This window comes from Pteropus medius, unplaced genomic scaffold (genome assembly GCF_902729225.1).
Source record: "Pteropus medius unplaced genomic scaffold, Ma_sr-lr_union100, whole genome shotgun sequence".
Classification (NCBI taxonomy): domain Eukaryota; kingdom Metazoa; phylum Chordata; class Mammalia; order Chiroptera; family Pteropodidae; genus Pteropus; species Pteropus medius.
Window position 1 is genome coordinate 45,547,461 of NW_024344378.1, and position 12,168 is coordinate 45,559,628.

A 12,168-nucleotide genomic window follows, 5' to 3' on the forward strand; every position below is an offset into this window, starting at 1 on the left:
ATGCAGTATGGCTGGGCGAAATGTCCTCTCCTCCCCGAGGCAGGGGGCTGGAGAGCTGACATTCTCATGAGAGTCACCCCTCTCCTCTGGGCACTGGCTCTGTGTGGGATGTGCTCTGAAGTGCTGTCTAGCTGCCTCACAGCAGGGCTGGCTGCTCTGAAATAGGAGCATGTCCATCCCTCTCATGGCAGGAACCACAGGCTCTGATGGAGTGTTTTGTTCTGGAACGTGGGGCCGACTCTGGCACTCATGTGTCATGAGTATGTTGGATCTAGAGAGAGAGGGGTGGAGAGAGAGAACTGCAGGTTAGCTGAGAACCTCATAAAGATCTCCTGAAGACCAGTGCCACTGTGGTGGAATGTCAGGACAGAGACTGGCTTCACTGAGTCCAGCACCAGGGGAGTTCAGAGTTGAGCTTTCCAAGTGGTAAGGCTTGGAGGATATATTTGCAGAGTGCCTATATCCATCAGGGTGCCCCAGGAAACAGTTCATCTCAGGGAGTTCCAATAATGGCATTTCGGTGAGAAGACAACTTACAGAGGGATGGGTGGGCCTAGTGGGCATTAAGAGATTGTAAGGAACTGGAGACTAGCAGCAGTGGGAAGAAGCTCTTAACTACCCTGGGGGCTGAAAGGGGAATGGGAAGGGATAGTGTTGCCAGAGGCCACCAAAAGCTGGGGCCAGGGAGGAGGGGCTGCTGAGCTGGAGCTGAAAGAGTGGGGAAATAGTACCCCAAACTATTTCTTTTCCTGCCTCTCCTCAAATGCTGAGCTCCTACCAGCACCTACCTTGGCAGTAGTCAGCCAGCAAGGGAGCCTGGGATACAATTCATTGAGGTCATCCAGGGGTGGGGAGGTGGAGGGGAAGATGAAGGCAGAACAGGGTACTCAATGGATCTGGGGCGGGGGTAGGTACAGAAAAGGAATGCCCAGCCCAGTATCATTCAAATTTATAGTGCTTCTTGATACCTCTTTGCCCTACCCTTGAAGATGTTCTTATCTGCAGTGTTCTAGAAAGTATTCAGACAATAAAATCACAGCTGCCATCTTTTAAGCCCTTATTATATACTGGGAAGTTTATATTCGTGAGCTCCTATACTCTTCATACTAACCCTATGGGATATTATTGACTTCAATGTACAGAAAGGGATTAAGAATCAGAGAGATTAAGTAACTAGACCGAAGACACACAGCAAGGCTGGGGTTCCAACTGAGGTCTGTCCATTCCTGAAATTCTAGCACTTGTTCGCTCTGCCCCCTTGCACACTTGATTCTCTTTTGGAGGGAGAGAGAGCATCTGTTTTCCAAGCCACTAAGCTGAGGAGGGCAGACCTAGCAAAGGAAACGCATGTTCAGAAGCCCAGAAGTGTGAGGGAGCCCAATGGGTTTGAAAAGTACAAATAGCTCTACCTGCCAGGAAATATTAAATTGATAAGAAAGATAATACACATGATCTTAGCTAAAAGACCAAGAAGCCATACCTGTCAGGTAATAAAGTGTAAAGGAGGAGACAAGGCCACAGCATGAAGGCCTACTTTCAATGCAAAGGGGCACTGGGGAATCGTGGATGGTGTAGAGGAGCAGGGCCTCCCCTGGCTGCCTCCTGTCCTCAGTGCTAGGTGGAGAAGGACATGTTCTAAGATACTTTATGATAGAGAGAGTTAGTGCTACTGTCAATTAGAAACAATGGTGGCTCCATGGCTTTGTTCCCTGGGGCTCCTTTCCAGCCTGACTAGGCCTCATCTAGGACATTCTTGCCTCAAGTAGATAGTCCTAGGGAAGGACTGTCTGCATTCTCAGTCACAGTCCCCAAAGAAAGAAGCTGCTCAAGGCAGTGATGCAGGGCCCAGGTCATGACCAGCAGCATGGAGAGCAGCACTGTGGATGCCCCTCTTGAAAGGAACCTTGCAGATGTTAGAAGGGTCCCAGTCATTGTCCCAGTGTACAAAGAACACAGAGGACCAGGAATATTGCATCTCTGCCCTCAGGTTGCTTATAGGACAATCCCGTACTCCTGGCTAGGAGGTACCAGCCATGCTGGCATTTGACCTCGGTGTCTTACAGAGAGTTAGGAAAAGAACTACCATAAGTATTTTAGAGAAGTGTTTAGTATAGAGCTTGAGATCATGGGCTAGACCTGAATTCAAGGCCTTCTGCCACTGCCTAGCTGTGTGACTTGGTCAAGTTACTTAACCACTCTGAATCTGGTGTTGTGGGTTCCATTTATTTATCTATCTATTTATTTATTTATTTATTTATTTATTTATTTATTTATTTATTTATTTTTATGGTGACATTGGTTAACAAAATCCAATAAGTTTCAGCTGTACACTTTAACAGTAACTATGTGTTCACCTCCCATAGTGTGGGCTCCTTTTTGAAAATAGGATAATAGCTACCACCTAAAAAGATACTCGTCACAGAGCTGTCAGATGCAACCCCAGCACAGGACCTGGCACATAGTCAACAGGAGCAGAGATTGTTTTCTACTTCTTTGTTTCTGTGAAGGGCGTCATTAGATTGCCCGTCTTCAGATGTGTCCAGAGCTCACTAAATTATGAATAAATTCACTCACTCAACAGTTAGCAGGCACAGTTTACCTACCAGACGTTGTGGTGGGTATTCAGTGATGAGAACTGACAGTGGGCAGAGGATGCAAACAGATACTCAGAATATAATGTGCTAAGTGTTATCATAGAGATTCCTTCATGTCTCCATAAAGAATGTTTATTGAACATCTGCCAAATGCCCAGCACTGTGCTAGGGAAGACAGATAGAGCCCCATGGCTTCCGTGGAACACAGGCCTATAAAGACAGGCGTGGTCCAAGGAATTATAGGAGAAGTGTGGGGACTGAAGAATTCCAGGGTGCTGTGGGACCCCGAATATGAACAGTGACAGAGGTGGGGACATAGTGGGGGCTGACCTGCCTTAGGGGTCTGGAAGGCCTCTATGAGGAAGTTGTGTTTAACCAGAGACCCAAGTCAGAAAGGAGCAGGGGTCTATACACTTTGTATAGCAGAGGGAATCACAGAAGGCTCGTGGGATGTGGTAACATTTGGGCTGGTGCTGCGGATTCCTCTGGTAGCAGGCTGCCATGGTCCTAGGGAAGGGCGTGTGTGCGCCTCACCCCAGGGCAAGCCAGGTAACCTCTGTGGTGCCAGACAAAGCCCCCAGGGTTTCCATAGCATGCACCTCCTGGCTCCCTGCCCTTGAAACCTCCTGACACGCAGACTCACGGACGTCCTCCAGAGCAGCCCAGGCCTGAGGCTTGGACAGCCGGGGTGCACTCAACAGAGGAAACAAAATTGCCAAGAAACAGGGGTTTGGGGACCGAAAGGCTCTCATCCAGAACTCCAGGATGAGCAGCTCATCTTTGGAACTGGTGCTGTTACAGCCACCAGGAGGCCATCAAAAGAAAGAAAAAAAAAATAGATACTGCATTTTAAATTCCTCTGAACCCTCTTAGAATAAAAATGACAAAGCCGCAGGTCTGGTTGGCTGGAGGGCCGTGGTTAATGGGCTTTGGGGGAATAGTCACTCATGAAGGCAGCTGCTCTGAGCTCTACTCACCCTTTTATTTGCTTTGCTTCACCCCAGAACACACCGGTGGGGACACCCATCTTCATCGTGAACGCCACAGACCCCGACCTGGGTGCAGGAGGCAGCGTCCTTTACTCTTTCCAGCCCCCCTCCCAGTTCTTTGCCATCGACAGCGCCCGCGGCATTGTCACGGTGACCCGGGAGCTGGACTACGAGATCACACAGGCCTACCAGCTCACCGTCAACGCCACGGTGAGTTGCCACACTTGGGCCTCAGGCAACCCAACATGGCCTCCTCCCACCTTCGAACAGAGTGACGGAACATCAACCTAGTACCCTGCTCCTCGAGGTTCTATGATGCTGGTGATGGTAATAATATAATGACAGCTGACATTACTGAGGGTTCGTGCTGTGTCTTTGGCACTGTGCTGAGCACTCGAATGGATTCTCTCCGTTAAACCTCAAAAGAGCCCTGTGTCATAAGTATTATTAAGATACCTGGTATACAGATAAAGAAAACGAGGTACGGGGGCCATTCAGTAACTTGTCCACAGTCCCCCAGAAGCTGGGCTCTAGCACCTGCACTGGTAACTTACCCCACAGGACATTCATAGTGCAGGGACACAGGACAGAGGTGTCACCCTAGCTGTGTCCTGACCATCCAACATGCAAGAGCCAGAGGAGTCCTGGCCACTGCTCTAGAGCGGTGACACTTAACACAGTCGGGTGCTCCCATCTGCACCAAGCACCATGCTGGGCCCTGGGAATTCCAGGGTGAGTTAGTCAGGAGAGAAATAATTATCCCATTTTGTGGCTGACACTGTTGAGACTCACAGCTAATGAATAGTGGGGCAGCAAGAACCCCAACTCAGGTTGTCTGACACCTAGTCCAATGCCCATGGCTGAGTCTCTGAGTCTCTAGAGCATCACAGCCACTTGCCTTTGTCAACAGCTGTTTGTGAGGGCCTTGGAGACAAGCCAGCCATGTCTTAAAGAGCATCCTAGCCCAGCCCTGCTCTTTCCTGCTCCTGGCCACTGCCTCCAGGCTTAGCTGGAGCCTTCAGCTAGTAGCAGGGCAAGTAGATTTGTTTACAAAGCTCAGGCCAAGAGAAATAAATTACTGGAGTCATTCTTGACTCTCTAGAACCTATTTGCCTGACACGCAGTATCTACCCTGTGGCTCTATGTCACTGCAGTGGGGGCTGCCAGTAGTGCTGGGGGCTCTACTTAGCAGGTCATAGAACCCAGATCTCTGGAAAAGGCACACTAAATGTGTGGAGGATCTGGTTTTGAAAGAAGGGGTTCCCGCATGCTTGGTCAAGACGCAGAGAAGCTATAGGAACCAGGAAATGCAAACTGTCCCTTTGTACCTATCCCACTGGCCCCTGAGGAAGCCACTGCAGATGACCTGGACATTCTTTCCTTCTTCCCCTGTTAAGTGTTAGTATCTGGAGAATGCTGCTGTTTGTAAAACTGACTTCTGGAATGGGGGGCCTCCCGGGGCCAGAATCGCTTTTTGCACACACCCGTACCTTTCCAAACTCCCTTGCACTCACACATGAGGTAGTTACCCTCCCACCACTCTCCATTGGCACACACTTGGGCCCAGAAACGCAGATGCTTGCTTTCTGTCTTGCTATAAACCTGTCCCTGTGGGATAATTTGAATCCACCATAAAAATGGCTTTGATGGGGTATGGAAGAGACCAGAGTTGGGCATAGGTGAGAATCTAGGTGGCCAGGCCTGTCAAGAAGCCTGGGCTCAAGATGGGATGGGGAATACAGTTAAATTGCTATTAATCTCCCAGCAATCAGGCCTTGAAGTGGTAGGGCAGGAGGGGCTGAGAACCCCACTTATTAATGGCTCTCCCAGCTGATCCACAATTCCCTTTCAGAGCTAGCACTGTGCCCTTGGTCGCTGGGCATTTCCCCAAGGAGATTCTCTACAGGGAACAGTGTGGGTTCCCAGCCATCAATGGGTGGTTACCAGGGTGGGGAAAAGTGAGGATTCCCTTGGGAACAAGCTGCTGAGAGCCACAGGCCCCAGAGTGACAGCTGGAACCCTGGTAAGGTGCCTGCCCTGCCAGATATGCCCACTTCCATCCCTTTTTCCCAGTCATGGAATCAGGGGTGGGCTGGATGGGGGCATCTGTGGCAGGAGCAGGGCCGAAGCCACAGTGTGGGATGGGGAGGGCAGGTGCCAGGCTGGACAAAGCCAGCTGCCCACAAAAGCCTGGTGGTGGCAAATCAGAACCACTGGCAGCGTCTGCCCAAGAGGTCAAAGGACTTCCTGCCAGGCCTTCCCTCTGGCTATCTGCCTGGTGGTCATTCAAGTCCCTGGCTGAGAGCTCTCATCATGGGCAATCCCCAAGCCTAGGCTGTGGTCTTGGAGCCTGGGATGCTGTCTCCCCTGTGGTCCCTATGCCCAGCTCCTCCTGACTTCACACTCTCCCCTCCATTGCTGCACCCACTTTTCATCCCCGAAGGCCCTCTGCTTACTCCTTGGCTGCCCCTGAGGACTCTTAAAACAATCAGAGTCCATTCTCAAAGGTGCTGCAGCTCTGTCTCTAGTGGGCAGGAGCAGTAACTAGGCTCCTAACGTGCAGAATTGCTCCAAATGCCTTGTATTATTCTGGTCACCCCAGACAAACCAAGACAGGTCTAACCCAAGGACAGTTGCTCCTCAAATCCCAGACTAGAAAATTTAAAAGCCCAAGGATCCACAGAGGTCATTGCATTGAGCCCCTTCATCTCACAGAGAAGGAAATTGAGATCCTAAGAAGGAAAAGAACTTATTTAAAGTGACTCAGCAAGTGAGAGACTGAGCTAGTGTTAGAGCTCCAAATTAAGAGAGTTAAAGGCAGATTTTTATGACAAAAAGACCTGAGTTTGAGTCCTGGATACACATTTAATGGCTGTGTGACTCTGGGCAAGTTACTTAACCTTTCTGAATCTCTGTAAACTCATCTTAATAATGCACATATAATACCTACAAAAGCAAATGAGGTGTCTAGCACAGTGCCTGGAGTATAATCTGTACTCAGCACGAGGTTGCTATGCTCATCGACTATTGTTATTCGATAGTAGTGGGCTATTGAAGTGGGCTGTGTATTTTAGGGTAATAAAATATAGGCTTTGAGTTTCTGTTCCTGGTGAGCTTTCATGGGACTAGGTTCCCAACTAACTAGGAGTGTTTAAACATTGCCTGCCTGACCACAGAGGGATGGCCTGCACGACCTCTCAGGATTCCTTCCTGGAGTTCCCCCAAATGTCACAGGCCCTGGAGCTCCCCCTGCTGGTTCAACTGGAAAAGTTGCTTGATCCATAAACCCAAAATGCAGAGCAGGGGGATGCAGGTCCCAGAGAAGCCCGCTCTGGAGTCAAAGGGCCATTCTTCTAAGGAAGCCCCATTCTAGTCAGTCCCTTGCTGCCTCAACGATTAGAGGGGGCAGGAAGTGGGCATGGAGAAGGGCAATAGGATTCACCCTGGCTAAATCCAGGGAACGAGCTAAAGACAGCTCCATCTTTTACCCCAAGCCAGTCATCCCACCCACAGATGTTCAGGGTGGTCAGGCCTAGGCCAGGCTAGGGGCAGGAGACTGAGTTCTACTCCAGCCCTGCTTTGTGACATTGGATAAGCCACCTTCCACTGGGCCTTGGAGGCCCTGTATGTGTTCTTAGATCACTGCGGGTTCTTGAGTTCCTGCACTTCCGCACATTAATGCCCTTCCCTGTGAGAGTGTGGGAGGGCATGTGTACATATGCACACACATGTTTGTGCACATGGGTGTGATGCGTGTGCAGGCGTGTGTGTTGTGTACATGTGTGTATCTCCACAACATCACTTAACCTAAGACTATGTACTTTTGTCCTCTAAGGATCAAGACAAGACAAGGCCTCTGTCCACTCTGGCCAACTTGGCCATCATCATCACAGATGTCCAAGACATGGACCCCATCTTCATCAACCTGCCTTACAGCACCAACATCTATGAGCATTCTCCTCCGGTAAGACCCTTGCTGGGCCTATGGGACATAGGAATTGGGGCCTTGTTTAATGGGACAGGCTCCTCTTTGTCATTTTTTACTCTTCCCAGTCCCTATGTATGATGTGATGGGTGTCCCAGCACAGGAAAAACCCAACCCCCTCTACACATGCCACCTCACCCCGCTTCATCCCTAGAGGGCTCTAAGTAGCAAAGAACAAGGGCTTGATAGTACATGTAAAGGGGAGCATTGCAGAAAGATTTATGTGGGGTGATGGGGACACTCTGCCTGAGCTAGAGAGTGGATTTGGACTCAGCCAGGCTCACTGAAACATCAGTGTGGCTCAGCCATGTCCCATACAGGCCAATAGGTCAATCTGCCTCTCCCACCAACAAACACCACTCAGGATGGCAGCAGCTTGCCCTCTGCTCCACAGGCCCTCCCAGACTTGATTCTTCCCTAAGAGCTCCCAGATCCAGCTACCCCTCTTAACTGCTTAGGCTTTGGGTTTCTCAAGTACCTATCTTTAAGAGAGACACCTGATTAGTTATGCTCATGATTTTGTGTCATGTGACAAGGTCATTGGTCACCAGCCAGCCTGTAGATTGGCTACCCTTGGGCCACGTGTCCACCTCTGACTAGGTGTCTTTAATAACAAAACACATGCTACTGCCCACTCAGCTATGGTCCAGGCAGGCAGTGACAGGCATTCTTACTTGATAGCCATCCATGCTTTTATGCAAACTGGAATAAAATGCCTGCTCTGAGCTGATAAATTAGAAAAAAGATTGCTCCTCTGGGCAGAGGCAACCCCTTGGGGAGCAGCTTGGGGAGCAGCTCTTGCGGAGAGAAAAGCATGCCCTTCCTTTTGAGGGAACTTAGTGTGCTTAGAGGAAGGACACACAGCTTTGAGAGCAAAGTGGAGCACCCACCTGAACACGTGGAGGTTCTGGGCTCCACCTGCACATCTGTACAGGCTCCACCTGCACATCTGTACAGGCTCACAGAATTGGGCACAAGTGGGAGGCAGGCTTCCCTTGACCAGGGTGCAGACCATGCCCCTGAGCCACCATGGGCCAAGGAAGCCTGACCTCTAGTTTGGGGACTGTGGTCTGTCCTGAGCATTGGCATGCCTGAAGTCTCCAGGTGTGTAGAAGTACCCACTTCTTTCTCGGGCCCAGGTTATGGAGTAGGGGGTCTAACAAGCAGGATGCTTCTTGGCCTCCTGTTTCTGGGATCTGACGCTGCTTCGAGAGTAGAGGGGAATGTCTCACTGGCCCCTGCCCCAGCCTTCTCTTTCTTGGTGGTCCATGGACAGCAGGAGCTCCAGCTTTTGAGACTGAAGAACGTCTGCCCCAAACCTCTTTGCTAAGACCACATCTTCTCAGCCCATGCAGGCTTTCCCTGACCTTTTAGATGAATCTGGTACTCCCATCTGTCCTTGGCCCCTGGACATCTCCATCTTAGCACTCAGTGCTCCTAAGCAGCTTATTCAGCCTCTGCTTTCCTGATAGACTGGAAGCATAGCTCAGCAGGGATGGGGTCTGCTGTGGGGATAGCACAGCTCAGATGCTCAGGAAGTGTTTATGGAATGAATGAATGAATGAATGAATGAATAGATGCCCTGGTCAGACCAGCTCTGGCTTCATCCTCACTGGCCTGCAGACATAGCCATCCCTCTCCCTTTTCTCTAGTAGAACTGACTCTCTCTGTGCTAGAATTTACCACTAAATTATAGTCACACCTGTAATGTTCACTGATGTGTGAGTGGGTCACTTTAGACCTCCCAATAATCAAGAGAGCTGAGTCTCTGGACCTGGCTGCAGGCTTCCTATGGGTCTCTTAGGACTTCCTGTCCAGGGCTGAGTACAGAGAAGATGATGGGCAAAGCCAACTTTTTGATCAAAGTAAGGATGTGATGGTGGCCAAACAGCCCAAGGAACTCGGAGCAGGACCCTACACAGCCATGCACTCACCTTGGCCAAATCACACACTCTCTGGACCGCTTCGTCATTGGGAAACCAGGGCTAATAATGTCTACAACAGTGCCTCTTGCATCTGAGAGTTTTAAGGCCTGCAGATAGCACACTCCGGTAAAGCACCCGGCAAGTGCCAGCACTGCAGACATTCAATCACGGTGATTATTAGTCGGCCAGTCAGTCAGTCAGAGGAGTTGGATTGGGCCGGGGGTCCCAGCTTCAGCTTCATCTCAGAGTACTGATAGTCTGAAAGAGGGTTATTGGCAATGTGAGTGTCCTCTAAGACCCTTCAGTTTGGTTTTTCTGTCATCCCTAGATCATAGCCGATATTGTTTCAGATCTGCAGATTTCTGCGTTTGTCCATTTATTCATTCTATGTTTCATTCTTTTATCCATCCACTAGACATCTATTAAATCCCTCCTGTGGGCAGGGCCTTGTGCTAAGCTACACCCTCTCCTCTCCAGATAATTCCACAGGCTCCAGCTAGGGTGACCCCTCAGGAAAATGGGGAGACTTGCTCTCCTTAGCTCCTGCTCTCCTGATCCTCCGTTTCTTAGCATCTGATATATTCTCTCTGACATCTCTTTGCCTTGCCAAGGTTGTCCTTTTGGCCCCACAAGACCACTGAAGCTTTCTTTCCTTACTAAAGGAAGTAAGTACGGGTTCGGGGCTTCCCTGGGTGCTCGCCTGGCTCCCCCAGTGCCACAGACTCCTCTCCATATCCACACTTGAAATGAGCCTTCCAGTGTCTACCCTTTTTGCTTACTCCTTGGCTGCCCCTGATCCCCTACAAACTGATCCCCATACAACCCAAGCCCAATTTTTTCAGGCCTCTAATTAGTTTCCATTCCTTGATCCAGGCTCTCCATGCCCCTTTACAGTGTGTAACCTTGATTTGACGTAGTACTTCCCGGGCCTGGCTGGGGCTGAGAGCACCACGGCCTGTTTAGCCTCCCAGGCTGGAAGACCCAGGCATCCCCATTCCCGCCTTGCCACTATTGGCCCAGGGTCTCTATTCGAACCCTTGCCCACTCTCCCTCATTCCTCCTCTTTATCTGGCGGCTCCCAGCATGTATGCCTCTCCCTATCAGTGTATCAGGCCAGCATGCCTCATCTAAAGTGTATATATTACCTAATAAAATCCTTCTTATTTGGGATTATTGCATCAAATTTTAATTTCCTCACTCGAGCAGCAGCATGTCGGCCTGCCCGTCAGTGAAGGACCGATAGAAGGTGAAAAGAGCGGATAAACTGCACAAATTACTGCCAGCTGATGCCTATCAGCCCTTTGACTGGAATTGACTGGAATTAAGAACTGAGAAATAGGATTTTCTGCCTCAGAATCTGCTGTGGCAGCTCTTGTCGGAAGTCCCCTTCAGCCCCCACCGGCCTCCCCCTAAAGGCACCTCCCATTCCTGAAGCAAACTGCACGTCCACTTTCAAGTCCTTAATCCTGTCATGGAAGTGGGGGAAAGGCAGTCCCAGCTGAGCCGGCAGGGAGGGAGGTGGACCAGGACCCCCGAAGCCGGGTAGAGCCCAGCTGGGTTCTGGCTTCAGCCGCTCTTCTGGCCAGCTTCTTTGGAAGCAGGCCGCAGAAAAAAGGGGGACACATATTTTTTGCTGGAGAAGTCCCAGCTCCTCTCAACTTTGTCCCAACATCCCTTCCTGGTATCAAGCCTCATAGTCTGGGGCTGCCTCACGCACCCACCCAAGCCCATGCCAACATAGCCCTCCATTCCCTACTCACCTTAGCCACTCAGCACACCTTGTGACTCTGAGCAAATCCCTGAACCCTCCGAGCCTGTTTCCGCACATATACCCTCACCGTGGGGATTCGTGAGGAAAAAATGAGTGAACCTATATTGGGTGCCCAGCACAGTGTTTGGCGCATGGTAGGTGCTCACCAAATGCTGGCTCTCTCCTGTGGGCTATTAGCTGTCTTCTTTATAAATCCTAAAGAAGTGCCTTACCTCTAGGGTGGGAATTATCAATCTGGGGTGCTGGGGAGTCTGAATTTGCTGACATTGTTTGGAACGTCACATGTGTACTGTCTGGAAAGAGGCACCTTGGCTTTCTCCTGATGCTCACAGTGATTCCAGGCCCCAGTGAATGGCTGCAGTCACTTTTACAGCATTTGCTGTGTACTAGGTGCTGTTCCAAGTGCTTTACCTGACTGTGCTCCACCAGAGTCAGGACCCCACAGGCCTATGTACCTTTTGCCTTTCTAGGGGGATCCTATTTCCCAGCAGGCCTCCTCCTTGCCATGTGGGTTTTTGTGAGAGGAAAAAGCCCATGTCAGAGTGAGCCCCATCTCTAGCCCTCCTGAGCCTGCCCACCTGCTCTCCTTGCAAGTGCCCCTGGTAAGGGGCCCAGCTCCGGGTCAGGCAGAGGCCTCACTTCATCTCCTCATCTTTGGAAATAAGTTTCAGTATATTGAAAGTATAATCACTGAGACTCAGAAACAAAAGCCAATGGGTTCCCAAGAGCCCCCATTCCTCCTCGTTAATTCCTTCTCATAACATTTCCAGTCTTTTTGGCTGCACTTGTATTAAAAGCTCAGGATTTTATTAAAAATGGATTTATTTACCCAAAAAGAGATGAAACCCAAACTTTGACAGGAGCCTTTTAGATCTGACTTTGTAGAGGCTCAGGTGTGGCTCTT

The 12,168-nt window shown here is 50.2% G+C and overlaps 1 protein-coding gene and 1 pseudogene across 5 annotated transcripts in view; one reads left to right on the plus strand and one right to left on the minus strand.

Annotated features, from left to right (window-relative positions):
* Positions 1–12,168, plus strand: part of CDH23 (cadherin related 23) — a 391,288-nt gene that overhangs the window by 154,270 nt on the left and 224,850 nt on the right. For all 5 annotated transcript variants that reach the window (XM_039872055.1, XM_039872057.1, XM_039872056.1 and 2 more), the window contains exons 7-8: positions 3,599–3,793; positions 7,419–7,547. In XM_039872055.1, the coding sequence (XP_039727989.1) occupies positions 3,599–3,793; positions 7,419–7,547 (324 nt within the window). The remainder of the gene's footprint in view (positions 1–3,598; positions 3,794–7,418; positions 7,548–12,168) is intronic.
* LOC120609758 (uncharacterized) lies at positions 1,363–1,478 on the minus strand (annotated as a pseudogene).